The sequence below is a fragment of the Dromaius novaehollandiae genome, chromosome 27 (assembly GCF_036370855.1).
Source record: "Dromaius novaehollandiae isolate bDroNov1 chromosome 27, bDroNov1.hap1, whole genome shotgun sequence".
Taxonomy (NCBI): Eukaryota; Metazoa; Chordata; class Aves; order Casuariiformes; family Dromaiidae; genus Dromaius; species Dromaius novaehollandiae.
Window position 1 is genome coordinate 3,258,277 of NC_088124.1, and position 18,233 is coordinate 3,276,509.

General features: G+C 62.2%; 2 protein-coding genes across 7 annotated transcripts; both read right to left on the reverse strand.

Annotated features, from left to right (window-relative positions):
- Positions 1 to 19: 19 nt before the first annotated feature.
- Positions 20 to 9,567, reverse strand: LOC112990151 (inositol 1,4,5-triphosphate receptor associated 2-like). 5 transcript variants are annotated; one of them, XM_026111696.2, is made up of 18 exons: positions 9,077 to 9,567; positions 6,903 to 6,984; positions 6,432 to 6,472; positions 6,199 to 6,354; positions 5,126 to 5,175; positions 4,727 to 4,803; positions 4,493 to 4,556; positions 3,912 to 3,987; positions 3,574 to 3,601; positions 2,780 to 2,920; positions 2,533 to 2,664; positions 1,986 to 2,133; positions 1,568 to 1,620; positions 1,239 to 1,333; positions 959 to 1,009; positions 820 to 878; positions 656 to 736; positions 128 to 270 (listed from the first exon to the last, which is right to left on the reverse strand). In XM_026111696.2, the coding sequence occupies exons 4-17, from the start codon at positions 6,318 to 6,320 to the stop codon at positions 702 to 704; spliced, it is 1,131 nt and encodes a 376-aa protein (XP_025967481.2). In that variant the 5' UTR covers positions 6,321 to 6,354; positions 6,432 to 6,472; positions 6,903 to 6,984; positions 9,077 to 9,567; the 3' UTR covers positions 128 to 270; positions 656 to 701. The 5 variants fall into 5 exon arrangements, with proteins under 5 accessions (XP_064354116.1, XP_025967480.2, XP_064354117.1 ...); XM_064498046.1 differs by lacking the exon at positions 1,239 to 1,333 and having other exon boundaries at positions 20 to 270; positions 6,432 to 6,520; positions 9,077 to 9,563; XM_026111695.2 differs by lacking the exon at positions 1,239 to 1,333 and having other exon boundaries at positions 20 to 270; positions 9,077 to 9,562.
- A 3,305-nt stretch (positions 9,568 to 12,872) lies between these two features.
- Positions 12,873 to 18,214, reverse strand: FANCE (FA complementation group E). 2 transcript variants are annotated; one of them, XM_026112056.2, is made up of 13 exons: positions 17,783 to 18,214; positions 17,266 to 17,515; positions 16,589 to 16,950; positions 16,320 to 16,483; positions 15,804 to 15,848; positions 15,454 to 15,513; positions 15,201 to 15,344; positions 15,002 to 15,125; positions 14,293 to 14,368; positions 14,067 to 14,133; positions 13,824 to 13,949; positions 13,475 to 13,575; positions 12,873 to 13,283 (listed from the first exon to the last, which is right to left on the reverse strand). In XM_026112056.2, exons 1-13 carry the CDS (start codon positions 17,799 to 17,801, stop codon positions 13,280 to 13,282), a joined length of 1,542 nt encoding a protein of 513 aa, XP_025967841.2. In that variant the 5' UTR covers positions 17,802 to 18,214; the 3' UTR covers positions 12,873 to 13,279. The 2 variants fall into 2 exon arrangements, with proteins under 2 accessions (XP_025967841.2, XP_025967840.2); XM_026112055.2 differs by having other exon boundaries at positions 16,320 to 16,950.
- Positions 18,215 to 18,233: the final 19 nt, after the last annotated feature.

Below are 18,233 nucleotides of genomic sequence, written 5' to 3' on the forward strand. Positions count from 1 at the left end.
TCCACTCCACTCCACCATCAAAAATCCCAAATTTTTTTCAGATTTTATTATTTTAAGGTCTTGATTTTCTGAGGAGGTAGGAAGGAGCTGCCTCCTCCTCCCCGCTCCAGCTAGGCCTTGGGTGATGCTGTGGGTTGCAGCTTCTGCAGCTCCAGGACAGGGATGAGGAAGAGGAAGACGAGGCCAAGGAGAAGCAGCCAGATTAAAATGCCGTAGTGCTGTGGGAGGAAGAGCCACGGCCACCACAGCTCCTTCGGGGACACCTTGGACCTGGGGAGGAGGAGACAGGGGACCCTCATCACCTAGGGGGGCAGAGGAGGGGGCTCAGCACCCCACCTCCGCCCCGCGGCCTGGTAGGGACGATGAGAGGGTCTGGATGAGGCTCAACCAACCCCCAAAACTCATCAGCTGCTTTTGCAAAGCTGAGCGACACGAGCCTTGCGGCAGCCCTGGGGAGGGCACAGGACCTGCGATGCACGGGGGAACTGAGGTGCAGGGATGGACTGCGGACCTCACACTCCCTCCCCAAATCCCTGCTCCCCACATCACAGGGGGGATGTCCACAGTGCCACGGGGGGCAGAAGGACGGGAGGGTGCCGGGGAGGCTGCCGGCCCTGTCCGGTGCCGCAGCCAGGGTCCGCGGGGCACCGCTCACGTGAGCTCCGGCTGCTCCGGCTCCTCGCTCTCCCTGGGCTCCCCCGTCACCGTGCTCCTTGGCCGCAGCTCTGGCTCGCTCCTGGGGAGGGAGAAGATGCCGCTGGGGAACAGCATGGTGTCCCAAAGGGCACTGGGTGCCTCCCCGTGAACCGGTGCTGTTACCTGGGGGTGCTGGGCTGGGGCAGCGCTGGCTCCGCGCAGCCGTCCAGGCCGGTACCTGCCTGGGCACCCGAGACAGGAGCGTGAGTGAGGACACGGCGGCAGCGCGCGGGTCCCGCTCGCCCTCCACGCGCGCCCTTACCAGGAGCTGCTTGGGAACGACGGCGATGCTGACCCTCCGGCGGGCCGACACCTGCGGGGAAGGAAGCGGCGGCGGTGAGCACCAGCCCCTGCTCCGCGCCCGCCGTCCTTCCCCGAGCATCCCCCCTCCACCCCGCCGCCGAGCAACGCCGCCGGCCTCGCGCCGCCCTGGGGAAGCCGGGGAGGTGAGGGAGGGCGAAAGCGGAGAGGCTGGCACCTGTCCTTGCTGCTCCGGCCGCGGCGGCGGGGCTGCTCGCCCCCTCCCCGAGCCGGCCCCCTACCTCCTCTTGAGCTGCAGGGGACTCGGTGCCGTACTCGAGCGGGTGCTAGACAACGGCCTCCTCTTAGCCGAGGCCCCGGCTCTGCCTCTACGACCCTGCAATGCAGAGGGACCTGCCTGAGACCCCCCAGCCCGCGGCCCCCCCCCCCCGGCTCCCCTGCCCACGGCCCTCGGGGGCCGCCCCTACGTTTCGCCTCCCCCGGCGCGTTTCTGGCAGCGGCGGTGCCCGTGGGCTAGCGCGTGCGTGGGGACTGCCGGGCAGGGGAGAGGGGCGAGGTGGGGGACGCGGGGGCTCCGCGGCACTGGGAAAGGCGCCGGCGCTCCGGTTACCTGCTGGAAATTGCGCAGCAGGGGGTGAGGCCTCAGCCGCGGCTCCGCGTCATCTGCGAGCAGAGAGAAAGGTCTTAAAATCGCTGGGAAAGGAGGAAGAGGGGACCGATGCACGGGCAAGCGAGGGGTGATGCGAGTGCACGCCTCCCTCCCATCCACGGCTGCCTCCCGGGCCACCAGCAGCTGCTCTCGCACTGCATCGGCTGCGACAGCGGCTTCTTGCATTTGTCCCACAGCTGCAGCCGTCAGCTGTCACCCAGCCCCAGCCCCTGGCTCATGCAGGGCCAGCTGCCACCGTCCAGCTCTGCAGCACAGGGTCAAACCGCCTCCTGGGCCCCAGCACGGGTTTGGGACCAAGTCCCGCAGACTCGCCACGTGCAAAGACCATGCTGGGCCCCAACGGCAGAGCCCACCTCACCCTGCGTCTCCGCCAGCTGCCGGTTGCGAGAGTTTTGCTGGATGAGCCGCTTCATGTCCTCCAGCTCCGCGTGCTCCCGCACGTGGTGCCGCTTCAGGTTCTCCACGTGCTGGACCATCACCTCCGCCGCTCGGCTCATCCGGGCCTCCTGGGGCAGGCGGGATGGAGGGGAGGGATCAGGTCCCCAGGAGCTCTCCCCACTCTGCCCATGACACTCTCCCAGGTCGCCAAGGACCCACGTCCCTGCGGGTCCCTCACTGGGCATATCAGAGACCGTGCCGTCCCCCCAGGCCAACTGCAGTGCAAACACATCCCGCTCCTGCTCCCAAGGGCAGGGACGGAGTAGGGCAGATTCCTTGGACCCCGGCATTTGCCAAGATCAGGTCTGCCCAGCACCAGGAGGAGGTGGGACAGACCCCAGCCAGCCCCGGGATGGGTCTCCAAGCCACCACCCAGCGCCCTTGAAGCCTCAGCCACCGGCCCCAGCAGCGGGTCAGCCCCCTCCCTCCATCTCCACCGCGGACGGGAGCCCCCGTAACGCACGGACCTGGTGGACGGCCCCCAGCTTCTCCGCGGCGCTGGTTGCCCGCTCGATGGCTGCCGCCAGCACTGCCAGGTTGCGCTGCAGCCGCTCCAGCGTGTCCCTGCCGTCCGGGGCCGCGCAGGACAGGCCCAGCCTCTGCGGAGCGGAGGGCGAGGGCGGGAGCCCGGCCGAGCAGAACCGTCCAAACCCGCCCAAGCCCCCGGAGCCCGATGTCCCAGCAGACGCCAGGACCCCCCGGGTGGCCACCTACCTCCAGGGCGGCCCGGCACTGCCCCAGCTCCTCCTGGATGTTTTCCTCCGCCACATCCCGCGCCCGCTTCTCCACCTCGACCCGCTGCCGCAGGGTGAACATGTCGCAGCTAAAAGCCAGGGCCAGGTGGGCGAAGGCGGCCTGCGGGGCAGGAGGGCGTGAGGACAGCTCAGGGCTCCCCGCACCCCCAGGGGACACCCGGCGCTGAGACATTGCTGCCACCAAGACACAGCAGGACCCCACCGCAGGCCCTAGTGTGCTGCCAAAGCTAATTAGCACTTACCTCTCCCCAGCGCTCATTAGCCTGATGCAAGCTGGGGATGGTCCCGTGTGATGCCCAGCCTGAGCGAGACGCGTCCCCCAGGCAGACGCTAACGCGGGGACAGCCCCAGCCCTCCCGGTGAGGGCACGCGCCAGGCAGACGCCAGCCCTCGCTGCAGATCCCGGCTGACAAGCAGGACAGCAAAGCCTGAGTCAGCCCTGGCACGCGGAGGACAATTATTTTTATTAGCACGGCTTCTCCCACCTCCTCGTCTAAGGGCAACCCTTGCAAGCCGCAGAGCGCTCCGCGGGATTGCTGGGCATGCAGAGGACGGGCTCGTCTGGTCGTGCAAACGCAGCTGCCTCCCAACACCAACAGCGTCACCAGAAATGGTTATTGCAAGGAGGCTGCCAGGGGACTGCAGTGCCTGGAAGGAGGCCAGGAGCAGGGCACAGCTCCTGGGCGACGCAGGCTGCGATCCGGTGGGGCGCCCACCTCCCTGCCCACCCATCCTGCCCCGGACAGCCCTTACCTCCACGTCCTGCTCCGTCAAAGCCGCTCTGCAAAAGGAGAGTGCTGTTAGAGGCATCGTGGGGACAGCAGGGCCTCAGAAACACCCTGAGCCCTTGCTCCAGCGAGCGGGGCTGGCAGCAGAGGGTGCTGGCCTCCAGCAGAAGTGGGACCAAAGTGTCCTTGCCCTGAGAGGGAGACCAGCTCTTGTGCCATGGAAAAGGAGGAAAACCCAGTCCCTGGACCTCTCTGCTGGATTCTTCTCGGGCACACATTGCCCTAGAGCCTGGCATTGCCACGGTCCCCGGGATGTCCCACCCTCTGGCCCTGGGCAGGAGGCAGGGCGCCTGCCGGGCTCACCTGTGCAGGCCCAGCCGCTCCAGCACCGAGAGCTCTGTGGGAAAACTCAGCAGCGGGTCCTCGGGGCTTTCTGCATCTGCGATGGGAGGCAGTAACAAATCTGGAGAAACAGCGCTTATGAAGGGGAAGAGCTCGGAGAGAGACAGAGTCCAGCTCCTCCTGGGTCTCCATCCGGGTGGGTTCATCCTCTCCGGCTTGCAGCAGCGCAGCCATTTGGACGTGGGAGCCCCGAGGGATCCCGCCTATCGGGTGCGATGGGGACTGGCCTTCTGTCTCGACGAGCCTCCCTTCTGCCTCTGAGCCAAGCCCTTCGCTTGGCCCTTCTCCCCCTGCCCTCCCCAGCCTGCCCCGTCTCCCACCCAGGGTCCCAAGGTGTCCCCAGCACAGGGTCCCACAGCTGCCAGAGGTGCAGGGCCGCACAAGCAAGGGCAGGCAGATGTCCCATTCCCCCCCCCGGCATTGGGTCCCCCCTTCCCCAGGTCCCTGCCAAGGGGGCTGAGCCCCACCAGGCCACCGCGCTGAGCCCAAGCTTGTCCCCAGGCCCTTTGAGCCATAAAGTGGGGACACGGGGACTCACCCACCTTCCTCCGTCCTGTCACTGTCCCCAGCGTGCACGGCCAGCTCCTGCCTCTCTGCACCTGGCACCTAGAAAAAATAAGATAAATAAATAACAACTCCCTGGTGCTGGAGAGCATCCCAAGAAGAGCAGCACCGAGCAACTGCCCACGTTGGGGAGTCCCTGTGCTGCCGGCACAGAGCAGTCCCGGGACCGGCCGTGCTGCAGCCCCCTGAACCCCCCGCGACCTCCCTCTCACCTCCTGGATGTGCTCCATGCTCTGCTCGCTCCCAGCCGAAGCCCCCTCCGAGCCCCCCCGCGGGCCGCTCATCCTCCCTGGGGACAGAAAGGGCGGTGGGAGCCGGGCGCCAGCGTCGCCCTCCCCAGCCCGGCGCTGCTCCGCGGGAGCTCGCCGCTGAGCCGAGCCCCGGGCCAGGAGCCAGCGCAGGGACCAGGAGACGCGATTCATCCTAGGCAGCAGCTCCCGCAAGGGGATCGCCAGCGGCCTCAGAGCAGCATCGCCGGGCATCGATTGGGGCTATTAAAATGCGGAGGGCGACTGCTACCTCCACCTGCCCGAGCCCAGCAGGAGGGGGGACCCTTCTCCCCGAGGACCAGTGCATGAAGCCCCCCCATCCCCACCTCGAGCTGCCCTTACCTTCATCCGGAGGTGCCAGGGGACCGGGCAGCTCTACCTGCTGCTCCCTACTGCAGGAGGGACGGAAAGGAGCCCAGGTAAATCCCAGAGAAACTCCCATGGCAGAGGCAAGCCCATGGGGCAGCGTGCCACCCCCCCCCCCCACCGCCTTCTCCAGCCTCCCCAGCAAGCCAGCAGCACCCCTACCCCAGGGCCTCAGCCCCGCGTTGGGATGCTCCCCCCGGATCCGGGTGCTTTCCGAGCGCTGCTTTGCAGCTCTGCTCCCCCCGGCATGTGCGGAGCAGCCCTGGCGCTTCCCACGCCTGCCCACTCCGTTCACCGCAGCCAGAGGATGCTGCAGCATCCTCGCTCAGCGCCTCTCCCGCCCCGGCGAGCCGGGGACCGAGGAACCTGCCAGAGCCATTTCCAGCCGGGAATGAGTCACCGGCCCACAGCGGTGCTTCTCGTCGCTACGTTTCTTCCCCCGGCTGCCAAGGGGACCTGGCAGTCCTGCCTGCCAGCCGGCCCCATCGCGGGCACCGCAGCGACCCGGCTGCCGGCAGAGCCCTGGTGCCATCTGATGTCCCCGTCACGGGAACGACGGGCCCGGGCTGGCTGCCGCACGCGCGCCCACCCTCCCAAACCGCGCCGGGCAGGCCTTGCTGCCCCCGGACCCCCAGGCTCGGGTGCAAGGAGGAGGCCCAGCAGCGTCGCTGCTTGCTGGGGGTCAGGGATGCTCCAGCACGCCAGGAACTGCAGGTCCTCACGTGCATCCGTGGGGGCAAAGGGGCTGCCGCGAGGCACGGGGACAACCAACGCGCCCCAGCCCCACGTGCCCGGCTGGGAAAGGGGGAAGGTTTGAGGTGACAGCGTCCAAACTCTGCTCCTGACTCCAGCAGCGAAGGCAACAGGGACTTTCCCTCTCCTCCGCCCAAGCCAGGGGCCCCTTCTCGAGACCGGTGACCATGGCAGAAGTGGCCACTGCCCCCAAATGCCCCTCGGTGCCTCCGAGCGGGCGCTGCCGTACCCATCCCGCAGCCCAGGCCCCTCACACGTGCCCGGGGAGCAGCGGGGCGAGCGGTTCATGCACGTACCTCCGAGGCTCGGGGCTCGAGGGGCAGTTCTCCCTCTGCCACCGCCTCTCCGCGTGCCCCTGGGCAAGTCTCTGCGCCTCCTGCTCCCCCTTCCCAAGCGAGGCTTCTGGAAACGGCTTCATTTGCAAAGTGCTGAGGCTCCCAGGACGAGCACACCTATCGTGAGACACGTATTAGCTGTGCACAGATGGGAGAACGCCTCTAAATGTTTTATTTTTAAAGCATTTTCTCACCCAGCAGCAGCTCCAAGCTCCTCTGCTTAGCGTGGAGGCATCTGTGGGAAAAGAGGTGGAGAGGCCTGCTTTGATCCAGGCTGGCGCTGCTGGGGTTTGCACGGGCACGGAGAGAGGGAAACAAGGGATCTACAGCGAGCCGTGTTTCCGCACTCCGCTGCGGGCGGACTTTCCCACTCCCCCCCTTCCATTTCACTCCCACCCTTGGTCTCCAGTGGGGCAAGATGCTTCTCCACGAGATGGTCGCTGCTGCAGAGCACTCGCTATTCGAGTCCTGGCAATAGCAGCCCCTGGAGCCTGCTGATTTTAGGAGATCTCAGGCAGCTGTACGGGCGCTCACTCGCTATCTTTGCTTTACGGATAGAAATACTGAGGCACGCGGCTCATCTGCAGTGTGGCCTAAGCAAGTCCCCGGGAAGACAGACCTCGGGCTTCCTCGCAGCGTGACCAAACGCCTCCCCGGGTAGTTACCTGCCTCAACGTGCCACAAACAGCTGAAGGAAGATGCTGGGGCCACCCCGGCTCGGACCCGGGACTCAGCGCCGTTGGGTCCCTGGGAGGGATGAAGGAAAGAGGAGATGGATGGAGCACAGCTGGATGCTCGTCCGTTAGCTGCCGGCCGCGGGAGCCTCCGTGGAGGGGAGAGCAACCGGCATCCGCGGCAGCACGAGCTGCCAGGGAACAGCTCAACGCGAGAAGGCCTTTAAAGGAGATGCGAGCCGCAGCCACCGCGCGCTCCCCTCCTGCGAGCGGCCCGGAGCGCCCTTCGCGGCGCCGGGGCGGCCTGAGCCGTTTGCAGGTGGCGATGCAACCTCTGCTGCCGGGCTCGGGGCCGGCTCCTGCGCCCGCTCGCCCAGAGCTACGGCTGTACCCGGACAGGGAAGCCCCCGCCGCCTCCGCTGGGCTCGACGTCCGTCTCCCATGGCCTCTCCAGCACATCCAGATCGTTTTTCCCCTGCGTCCATGCCAACCCAGTCTCCCCCATCCAACACCTCTAAGCTCTGCCCGGGACCCCCATCCCTCCTGCCCCACTTCTCCCCACCCTCACCCAGGCCTTTTGATCAAACCCATCGAATCCGCTAAAGCAGCTTTCTCCCCGTAATGAGCTTATGGGGAGGCAGGAGAGGCGCTCAGCGCTGCAGAGGACCGGCCACGGGGCAAGCGGTGGCCGTGCCCAAGCCTCTGCCACGGCAGGAGGAACGAGACAGGTCCTCGGGGTCTGGAAATCCCTTAAGCCGTCAGAGGTCAGGCAGCAAACGGCACCTCGCAGCCCCAGGACAGAGCCAGCCCGGCCTCAGGCCCCTCTGCCGAGGGCGCAGGATGCGGCCCTGGGGCAGGGGAGCAGCCGGGGAGAGCTCATCCTTCGCAGGTTCAAACAGGGACCTTGCTGGGTGCAAGGGGGGGGGTGGTTCAAACCCCCCGAAACTTGAGGGCTGGGTTTCCCCTCCGGGGACAAACATCTCCTGCTGAGACTCAGCGCAAAGGTGGAAGGACCAAGAAATCCTAAGTCATCTTGGGGGAAACATAGCCCCAAACCCCCGTCTTGCCTTCTCTGTAACACAAGTAAATAGCAACACGGGCAGTGGTGCGCACGATTAGTACCGCTTAATAACAAATTAGCGCAGCATAAGTTCACGCTGCAAATGGAGATGGGACTTGCCGGCAGCGGGACATCCAGGGGAAGCTGCTTTGCCCCCGAGCTGGCAGAGCTGCAAGAGGAGGTGCCGCCGCAGGGATGCTCAGCGCCGGCCGTGCTCGGGCCACACCAGCACCGAGGCCGGTACCTCCGTGCGCGTCCGGCCGGAGGCAGCGAGCACAGGTGCCGCGAGGAAGCAGGAAGCCAGAGCTTCCCCCCGCGCCGAGCGGCAGCTTCCCCAGGCGCTCGAGGAGCTTGCCAGCTGACCAGGACGGACCTCGAAAGGCAGATGAATTCTTCAGGCATGAAGTCAAGCTTGCATAACCCCTAGCAGTCGCATCGGGGCTAGCCAGCCTCCACGGTAGGGAGGGAGTCCCCAGCCGAGGGAAAGACCTCTCCTTCTGGCCGAGATTCAGTGGAGGGAGCCCGGGCACCCGATGCCGCACCACCACTCCCCCCCCTGCACACGAGGGGCTGTTTGCGCCCACCCGCCTAAACAAAACATTTTATCACTCGATCGAGTGCCTTTTCCAGCTGAGCACAAGCTCTCTCCTTCAACACGCAGCCCCGCGAAGCAGCACACCGCAACGCCAGCCCCAGCCCACCCGCGGGAGCGGCACCCTGCCCCGGGCTGAGCCCCGTGGCAACAGCACCCCGGGCTCGCGAGCCGCTGCTCCTGCTCCGGGCTCCCAGCAAGCCGGAGCCTTGCACAAAGTTGCTCGGCGGGACACAAAGGACACCATCACTTTTGTCTCCCACACCGGAGAAGGGCTTTCCTGCTCAAAAGCTCCTCTAGCCCCCCTGCACACACACGCTGGTACCGGTGACTTGAGAGACCTTGCTCCTTTCTGCAAACCATCATGTTCAAAAAGCCTCTAAAAGCACTTGCTAAAACCCTTGGGTGCTCCCCCCGCCTTTTTAAACCAGGGAGCATCTAAATCACAATTACAATCTAGATACTATAGGGGCTTTAAACAAGCAAAACCAGCCCAGATCCCCATGCACCGACCTGTTCAGCAGGGACAACGCAGACGAAACAAGAACCTGCCGGGAGCTGCCGCGGCTCCGGGTTGGCCCCTCGCGGCCCTGCCAGCAAGGCCCCCGCCGGCACTGCGGCCGTCTACCGCCGCGGCATCTCCCCGGGCGCCTCCTGAAGCTTCCTGAACTCGCTCGCGGACAGCGGAGACTGCGGTCATCTGGATTAGCCACTTGTCGGCTTGGAAAGAAGGCTGCTCAGACCGACGCTGGCAGCTACTGCTGATGCGGCAAACGTGATTTATGAGGTCTGTGCAGGGGCCCCAGTCCTGCAACAAGCACAAAACAAAACCCTGACCCTCGGCCAAATTCACCTTCCCCGGCCCTGATCTCCCCAGCTGACAAGTGCCCGGCGGCTGCCGGACTGCACAGGACGCTGTTATGATTAAAAGGTCACTGGCAAAACAAAAACAATAAAAAAGCATGTTTGCTTCTTTTGGTTTAGTTTTAAATTCCAGGCTGAAATATGAGCCTGCTGTCTACTAAGCCTCTCCCCCAAGCAGTTCGGTCTCGTGTCTGGACCAACTTTCAACGCAAAACTGTCAGCGCTGGCGTGCTGGGGGTTACACGCACCTGAGTGACAGCTCATCACTGAAATTCGGTCACCTCCAGGGTGGAGGTGCTTAACCATTGCTGCAGGAAGGGCCAGAGCAGCTGCCACGGCTTGGGCAAGGCGGCAGCTCCTGTTGGGAGCGGGGCAGCCCCCCACGGGGGTCGCACCATTTCCAGGAAAGCGGCTGTGGGTTTTAGACCTTTGCAACAAGGTGTTGCACAGCCCGAGGTGGGTCCTACACGGCTCCGTCCCACAAGCGGCACTGCCTGGGGTCCAACGCCTGCGGATGCAGCAGTCACGTCCCTCTCCCACCCACCAGAGACTCTGGGGTCTGATGATGGCACCAGCGGGTGACTGGGGTAGTGGAGAGCGACCGTGTTTTCATGAAACTGGTTCAAAAGTTACTGTGGGAGGATGGGGAAACAACGTAGAGGATATCACCCACGCTATTGCCTAAGATTCATTTCCTTAAAAGAAAACTACTGGTCAAAAAAGGGAGTTCCCCTCTCCACCATTAAGGACATAAGCCTCTATAAACAGAAGAGGAAGCAGATAAGGAACCACTCACCAAATAAGCCAGGTCAAAAACATACACTGCTGCACACGTGCAGCCAGAGGACGCCCTCTGCAAGCCAACGCTTCAGGCCTTTCGCTTCCCCAGCACCTCTCTTAAATCAGGCCCTGCCCAGGGGACCAGCCCAGGACAAACTGTCTCAGGCTTTCTATTCATGGATAAAGCTCTGCTGAACTATAAAACCTGGATGGTATTTTATGACACTTCCACCTCTTTGCGCTGTCTGGGCTGGATTTTAAAATTCTTGGGAGGGTCAAGCAGATGCTAAAGGAAAGGATTTGGGGAGGGTGTTACAAACCACCACCTGAACAAGCCATATCCTCCCAGCATGTCCAGGAGCTCCAGGGTTCACTCCAGTTCTCACAACACAACTATTACCTTGCACATCCCCCACACCACAGAGGACCCTTGGGCACACGACAAGCCGCAGGCAGGAGCAAAGACACAGCTAAGAAGTCTCTTCACCCAAGCCAGCTTCCCAACAGAACAGGAACCCACCTCGGCGTTTGCAAGGCCAAGCCCTGCCTGGCTCCTGCTGCTTGCAAAACCACGTAGGCTGGCCCCAAACGCAGCTCCCGGGAACTCCGGGTGAGCTGGAAGTGCAAGCTGCATATGGCACATAGCAGCTGGGAATAGCCTGGGAAAATGAGACAGCCTCCTAAAGAAACCAGTGAGCAGCTGTAAAACCAAGCACCCCACAAAGACGAGATGCACACTACAGCTGCGTGATTTAAAGCCATTTATTGCTGCCCAGACAGAAGCGCTGGGGCTTACCCACAGTGCTTGATACATAACACACACATGTTCAGCCGGTTTCTTCAGCAAGGACATCGCTGGCCTGGTGAACACCGGAGACAAGTCCGTCCTCTGTCACCTTCACGTGACCACCAGCCACGGGTGGGCAGAGCACCGGGGGACAAGGACACTGAGGTCGCTTCTGGTGGGAGAGGCTTTGCAGGGAAACGGCCCCGACTGCAGCCTGCTGCCTAATAAAGCCAGAACAGCAGGCTCAGACCTTAATGATCAGGGCACAATGTCTATTTATGTCGCATTATGGGCAGCCCTGCAATAGCTTCAAGGGGCCTGGCCACGAAGACGTTGGCATGCAAATACATCAACAGTTTGGCTCTCTTGAAGCTTCTTTCCTCCAGCTAGCGCAGACTTTGAAGCATCATCCGTCCGCCGCCACCTAAAATAGCTTAAGGGACTCGCTGTGAAGAAATCTCTGCTCTCCATGTTAAGAGCATCACTTAATGCTTCGGAGTTTCATTCCCTAGCTGGGTCTCACCGTTAACGAGGTTTCCCGAGGGAAAGGACCATGGTGGCTGCTTCACACAGAAACACGAGACCCAGGTGCCTCCTACGGCTGCAGGGGAGAAGAGGGAGACTCATGGTGGAAAATTCAGGTTTATCAGCTCTTCGCCTACACCCCAGCACCCCACATTAAGTTACGAGCTCTCCTTTCCCTACCAAACACTGCCACCACTCACCAATTTTCCCCTATGCAAAATAAACTGAATTATGGCTGCTTCTGCCTGGGGTTTCCCTCAAGGACAGCAATCAGATGAAGCCCGGGAGCGCCGGAGGCGGAAAGAAACGAAGATCCAAGGGTGAAAGAAATGACATTTGTAAATCCCATGGTTCAGATTAAAACCCAGCGGATCAACGCGGCAGTGCCCAGAAACCGGTTTATCTGCCGGGCAGAGCAGCCGCTGTGCACAAACCTGCCGTTTTTGTCACGCTTCACTCCAGCCGCTATAAAATCAAAGTGGTCAGTTAAGCCTAACTCAAAAGTATCATCGCCTTCCCACAGCCTCCCGTTGATTGCCACCTTGATTCAGCAGCGTGCTGAGGACATGACGGATCGAGGATCCTTGAACACAACCGAGCAACGCCGCCATTTACCAGGACCCAGCACCGGGGCACAGGAGAGGCTCGTTTTGAGGGAACGAGCCTGCTCAGTGCAGATCAACTATTTATTCTTTCTGTCCCAACCGCTCCAGTTACCGCAGCCCGAGAACATCTGACACTCTCTGCCCTTCAGCACCAGCTGCCGAAAGCCGCCGACAGGCCCCGGCCCGCGGCAGGGCTGTCCGGCCCTTGCGCCTCCGCAGCGCCCCCTGCGCCGCCATCTTGGGAGAGGCGGCAGGCGGCGCCATCTTGAGCGTGGCGGGGAGGGAGGCGGGAGGCGCCATGTTGAGCGCGGCGGGGCGCCCATGGCGGCCGCGCTGCCACCGCAACACGGGGCGGAGCTGCCGCCGCAGCCGCTTTAAGCGCGTTTTCACCGAGGTCCCTCCAGTCCTGCCCGCCTGCCTCGTAGCACCCACGGGGGAGGCTACTACAGCCTGGGAGAGCCGGGGGGGTTGTGGCAGGGCTGGGAAATGGCCCCCTCATGCCACCCACCCCTCCCAGCCCAGCTGGTCTCTAGGGCATGCGGCCATGCCCATAGCAAAACCCTCCAAATTCAGGCATTTCTCAGGGCCATCTGCCAGGAAACCACGCTAGAAATTGCACAGGACACGAGACACCTGCTTGCTCATGGCACAGCTTCAGATATGGCTTTTGGAGATAGCACAGGGAGACCAGGAAAGGCTCAACAGCAGCCAAGCCCCATCCAGGCTCCCAGAGACAGACCGGACCCAGTGAAGCTTGGAAACGTATTCAGTGTTTAAGCATGAAACCCCTCATCTTCAAGCCCAAAAGAGCGCGGCAGGCCACAGTTGTCACACCACTGCAGACCGAACTGCGGCCACTACAAGGGGTGTTCGCTCACTGTGCAGCCCCTCGCTTCGGTTTCCTCCCAGCGACCGCCACATTGCAGGCTCCACGGGGCTCGGCTGCAAGAGGTGGTTGTGTAGGTCCATGGCAGAAACGCGGGCGTAGCGTGCGCCCGCATCCCACGCGGCTGTTGGGGCCCGGTCCTGGAGTCCCCACTACGCTGGCATGCAACCCCAGCGAGGGATGCCTGCTGCAGCCGCTGCCTCTCTAAAGAGCATCCGCTGCACAAGGAAGCCAGCACCAGTCTCCCTTGCTGCTCCCCTTCACCACCATCACCTGGAAAGAGGGGAGAAATCAGAGATCTCCCAGGAATAGGGAAGCCCAGCCCAGGTTCCCTCCAGCACACTTTCTGCTGGCATCTCGGCAGTTTCCCATCACACACCAGGAAACAGGAGAGCAGAGATGCTCCCATCCCCTCTCCGAGCCTGCCCAGCCCTACGGAAGAGGATGCATTTTTGTATTTTCACCTGGGAGGTGCTTCTTCCAGCAAAGCCTGCAGCGATTTCTTCAGCACCGCATTGCTCTGACCCAGAGCGGCAGACAGACGGCTCCGATGGGCTGCTGTGACCTGGGAAGGAGACAAGCACGGTGCTGAGACCCCGCTCGCCGCTGAGGCTCGTAGCACAGCCAGTGCTCTCCGTTTCACTCCCGGCAAGCATTGCTAGCTCCTGAAGAGCAGAGCTGCATTCCCAGGAGTCTACCTGAGACACAGGCCCAGCTCTTGGGAGCAGTCCAGCTCACCCATCTGGTCTGCCACATCCAGCTCCCCAGAAAGCCCAAATTCAGCACCTAGCCTTAAATGCTGGTCTTACTCACATGGCTTTGGTACAAGGTGAGCACAGCTGTCACCAGCTTGGCATAATTCAGTGACGTGGCAAAGGCTGGGGCCTGCCGGCACAGAGTGAGGACCAGGAGATCGAAGAGCTCAGGGGGCAGCACCTCCTGGAAGAGAGGCACACGCAGGGAGGAGGAGGAGAAGAGGCCCTTGCTCCAGCACTCTGAGCACTGCAGGGGTCAGCAACGAAACCTGGGGGACAAGGGGCAGGGGGGTCCACTCACCTGCCTCCCCAGCACCGCCTGCACAACCAGCAGGAGCCTCTCTGACAAAGGCACCTCTAGGACCTGGCTGCAAAGGACCGTAAAGAAGAGATGCAGCTGGGCTGCGAGGGTTGGATGTGGTGCACTGCTCGCAGCCACGCTGGCTCTCCCCAGTGGCCGTAGCCAGGCAGGCCTGAGGCAGGCGTGGGGGCACAAGCAAACACGCTCTGCTCCCGTATTCCTTTACCTCAACACCAGTCTCACATACTCCGGCTCCAGGCACTCCTCCACCAGCTCACACACCAGCTTGGTCTGCTCGGGGCCTGCAAGGGCAAAGCAGAGGGGCAGAGCCTCCAGAGGCTGCCAAATCCAAAGGGATGCACCCAGCACCCCCTCACCTAGGGGGGTATGACCTAGTCAGGACACCCAGAAATCAGGCCCCCTTCTAAAACTTGGGAGAATTCAGTTTCCTTTGTCCATCTGCAGCAAGGGTTTAATTGCCACCAGTCCCCATCAAAGGGAGATGCTGCCCTTTGAGGATTCATGCAGACTCTCTTCTCATACAGAGCCACCCCCGGGACAGTTTCGTCCCCAGAATTAGCAGTTGGCAGGAAGCCCCACGCCTGTGGAGGGATGGCAGCTTCCCTCCAGGGGAGCCAATGCCGGAAACCAGCCGTGCTCCCCATCCCTGTTCATCTCAGGCATCTGTAACCCCGTCTCCCATCCTAACATCCAAGTGTTCACCTTTCCAGGTTAAACAAGCCCTCTGTAGTTCCCAGTGCACATTTTAGGTGATAAACACCCCTCGAGAGACTGTACTCTGCAGCTAGAGCTTCCCTTTCTGCTGGATGGAGCCATGTGCAGCCCACAGCCTCTCTCCAGCTCCTTCAGCTGTTCCCAAAACAAGCTGCATCTCTTCCGAGAGCGGCTGAAAGGAGGGCACGAGCCCAGCTCACCTTCCCCGGGCTCCTGCAGGACTGGAGCTACCAGGACTCGGCAGAAGGCCTGGGCGTACTTGGAGCAGAACGAGGCCAGGGCAGCCATGAGGTGGCGGGAGGGCGGCTGGGCGAGTGCCAGCACCTACGGACAGAGCAAGCAGGGGATCAGGATGGGGGCAAGGGAGACGCGACCCAAAACCTCTGCCAGGGCACTTACCCGTGCGAGGAAGAGCTGCTCTGCCAGGATGGCTGCGCTGGTGTAGCTGAGATCAGGGGTGAGAGCCAGCAGCCAGGTGCAGAAACGCACCAGGAGATGCTCTGGGCAGGTGGAGAGCTGCAGGAAGGAGCACAGCCCCTCGAGCTGGTGGACGCAGAGAGGACAGGGAGGTGAGGGCCAGCAGCAGGCCCTTCGCAGCACCGGGCACCCAGCAGCCCATCCCAGAGGTTGCTGCCAGGATGCTAACGCTCACCTGGCCGGGAGAGCAGTCGTTCAGGATGCGCAGCTCGGGTGGGACGCTCAGCTCCGGGTGCTGCAGGGAAACGCACTCTTTGAGTAAGAGATCTCCGTCAAATAAACCAGAACAGCTCCCAGGTTTGTTTCCTCCTTACTGCCTCCCAGCACTGACTCCCCCAGCACAGTCACTGCTGCGCTACTCATCGTACAGTGACACTTTGCAAGTTGGACATAGGGATCAGCACATGAGCTCAAGGGAGGTAGCAGCTGGGCTGTTTTTTGATGCCCCTCCAGACCTTCCTGGAGGCCCTGGGATGAGCCAGCTCAGACCATCTGCTCCAAGGAGAGGCAGAAGCAAACACTTACATTGGAGTCCATCTGCAGCAGCATCTTCAGCCTTGGCCCATGCATCTGGGGAAAATGAGATGAAAGGAACAAAACATCAGATTTTAAAGGAGAAATAGGTGCCCTGGCTGGAAGATGGAAGCAAATCACTCTGGTGGGGCATTGCTGGCTCATTTTACTTCCCCGATTTCCATGAAAAGGACAGTGGGAGGCCAATTAAAAAGTCAACTAATGATTTGTGAAGCAATTTCCCACATCATTTGGTTTTGAAACTGGGCAACATAGCTATATGCACCAGCCCTGCATCACCCACGTTTTGAAAGGGAAGGTGAGTAAAAAGAAACAAAACACCCCCACGCAACACAGCCCCACCACAACTGCTGTTTGCTGTCAGTCTCAGCTCAGCTCCCTGCTCACGAGGCTGCCGCAGGCGATGGGGGGATGCTCCCAGGGCCACCTCCACCTCTCCAGCAGTGCTGTGCTGGGCAGGGCAGGACAGGGTCAAGAAACTAAAGGGATTTGAAAGCCACCCGGTACCTGGAGAAAGGACTGGACCTCCGCTGCCAGCTCCGCCTGCGAGTTCTGCCTGGCCTCGCTCGGCTCCACAGCCACATCCTGCTGGGAGCTTTCCAGAGCAGACCCAACCGGGCTCTGAGCAGATCTGTCCCCTGATGTCTCCCCAGGCAGCTCCTCTTGGGGTCCTGGGAGGTACAGGTCAAATGCGTCCTCTTCCAGCAGCAACCTTTTCCCATGCCTCTCCTCTTTCAACTCCAGGCTCTCTTCTGACGCTTTCTTGCGTTTCCCACCTTGAAACGCAGAGTCAGCCGTGTCCTCGGCAGGACTTGGCCCTTTTCTGACGCACCAGCTCAGTCTCCTCTGCCCCTCTGGTTTGCTCTGGGCATTGCCCGCAATTTTCTGGCACAGGCATCGAAGCTGCTGTTGGCACGCATCCGTCAGGGCGGCAGGGGATGGGGACCTCTCCTCTCCCCCCAGCCCCCGCCGGAGCAGGTCTCCCAGCGTCTGCACCCAGGGATCCGCACCGGGGTGCTGCCCCACGGCCTGAAGCAGCCGGCTGAGGCCATCCCGCGGCACCACGGCTTGCGCCACGTGCAGCAGAGAGAAGAGGTTCCTTTGGCACACAACGGGGAGAAGCAGCAGCAGTGGCTTGCTAAAGAAGGGGAAAGAGGGAGAGAGACATCAGGGCAAAGCCCAGCAAGGCTCCGAGTCCTCGTGTGTTAACTTGCCCTATAGGACCATGTCTAAATGGGCTCAAACACGACAGGACACAGCCAATGTCCATAAAAGCTTTTTGCAGATAGGACCTACGAGACCCGCAGGCCTCCTGCCAACGTCCTGGCTTCCCAGTCTGACCATTGCACTGGAGGGAAGAGGATGCATGTTGCAGAATTGGGTACCCAACAGGCCAAACCACCCACGCCACACTGGGAAGCTCCCAGGAGCTTTGGAAACGTGGCCAACTCACACAGCCAGGGTCTTCTCCGGCCCCTCCAGCGTGGGCTCCTCCGAGCACAGGGCTGCCATGAAAGCCTGCCAGGAAAACGCCTGCCCCGGTCCCTCGCCAGCCTGGCCGCGCTGCAGCGCTCTGAGAGCAGCCAGAGTCCCGGACGAGCCTGATGCCAGCGCGTGGAGCAGGAGGCGGGATGGCTTGTCGAACCGCTTCAGCCAGGGCCGCTCCATCACTGCAGGACTACCAGGGGCGCTTGGTGGGTCAACTGCAGGAGAATCGAGGAGAGGCTGATCTGGGTCACAGCAGAAAGGGTGCAAGGAGAATCAGCACATCTGGGACCTGGTGGATCTTCAGGTGGTTGCTCTTATCCTGCTCCCAGCTGGGGTGGTCACAGTCACAGTCTATCACTCAAGGATGCAGAAGCATTACCGGGCTGAGGACTGCAGTTGTGCCCAAGGACTGAGCACTCCCCCAAGCCCTCTAAAATAAAACCACCACATCACAGCTTCCCCGTCGCTAATTCAAAGCTCACCATTAGCAGCTATTCCCATCGGCACCTCCTCTCCCAGGGAGCGCAGGGGCCCTCCTGCCCCCCTCGTCCTGGGGGGGCAACCTGGCCCCGCAGCACCGGGCTGGCCGTGCCGGGCAGCGCCCGGTCCCGCAGCAACCCGCCCCGGGGCGGCGGCAGCTCGGGCCGGGCCCCGCACGCTGCTCCCCCACCGCGCCCGGAGCCTCCGCACCGCTTCCGCGCCCGTCGCGTTTCAGGCGCGCTCAGCGCGCCGCGTATGCAAATGACATGCAAATTAGCCCGTATGCAAATCAGCCCTTAAAGGAACCGCAGGCTCCGCCCCCAGGAAGGAGCGCCCCACACAGCAGCTTTACGCAGAGCTCCTTTTATTTCATAGTTTCCACACTTGGCTTAAAAAGGCGGTTTAAAACAGCACAGCGCAGCTGCCAGCCGCACGGGCATTAAAAACATCCCC

Excerpts from the sequence above, each read along its gene's own strand:
- LOC112990151 (XM_064498046.1), bottom strand. The coding sequence starts at position 6,320 with ATGAAGCCGTTTCCAGAAGCCTCGCTTGGGAAGGGGGAGCAGGAGGCG. Across the intron at positions 3,988-4,492 it reads CAGTGACAGGACGGAGGAAG|ATGCAGAAAGCCCCGAGGAC; the intron begins GTGGGTGAGTCC and ends CTCCCATCGCAG. Across the intron at positions 2,134-2,532 it reads AGCTGGGGGCCGTCCACCAG|GAGGCCCGGATGAGCCGAGC; the intron begins GTCCGTGCGTTA and ends CGCCTGCCCCAG.
- FANCE (XM_026112055.2), bottom strand. Across the intron at positions 15,345-15,453 it reads ACGACTGCTCTCCCGGCCAG|CTCGAGGGGCTGTGCTCCTT; the intron begins GTGAGCGTTAGC and ends TGCGTCCACCAG. Across the intron at positions 15,126-15,200 it reads AGCAGCTCTTCCTCGCACGG|GTGCTGGCACTCGCCCAGCC; the intron begins GTAAGTGCCCTG and ends CTCTGTCCGTAG.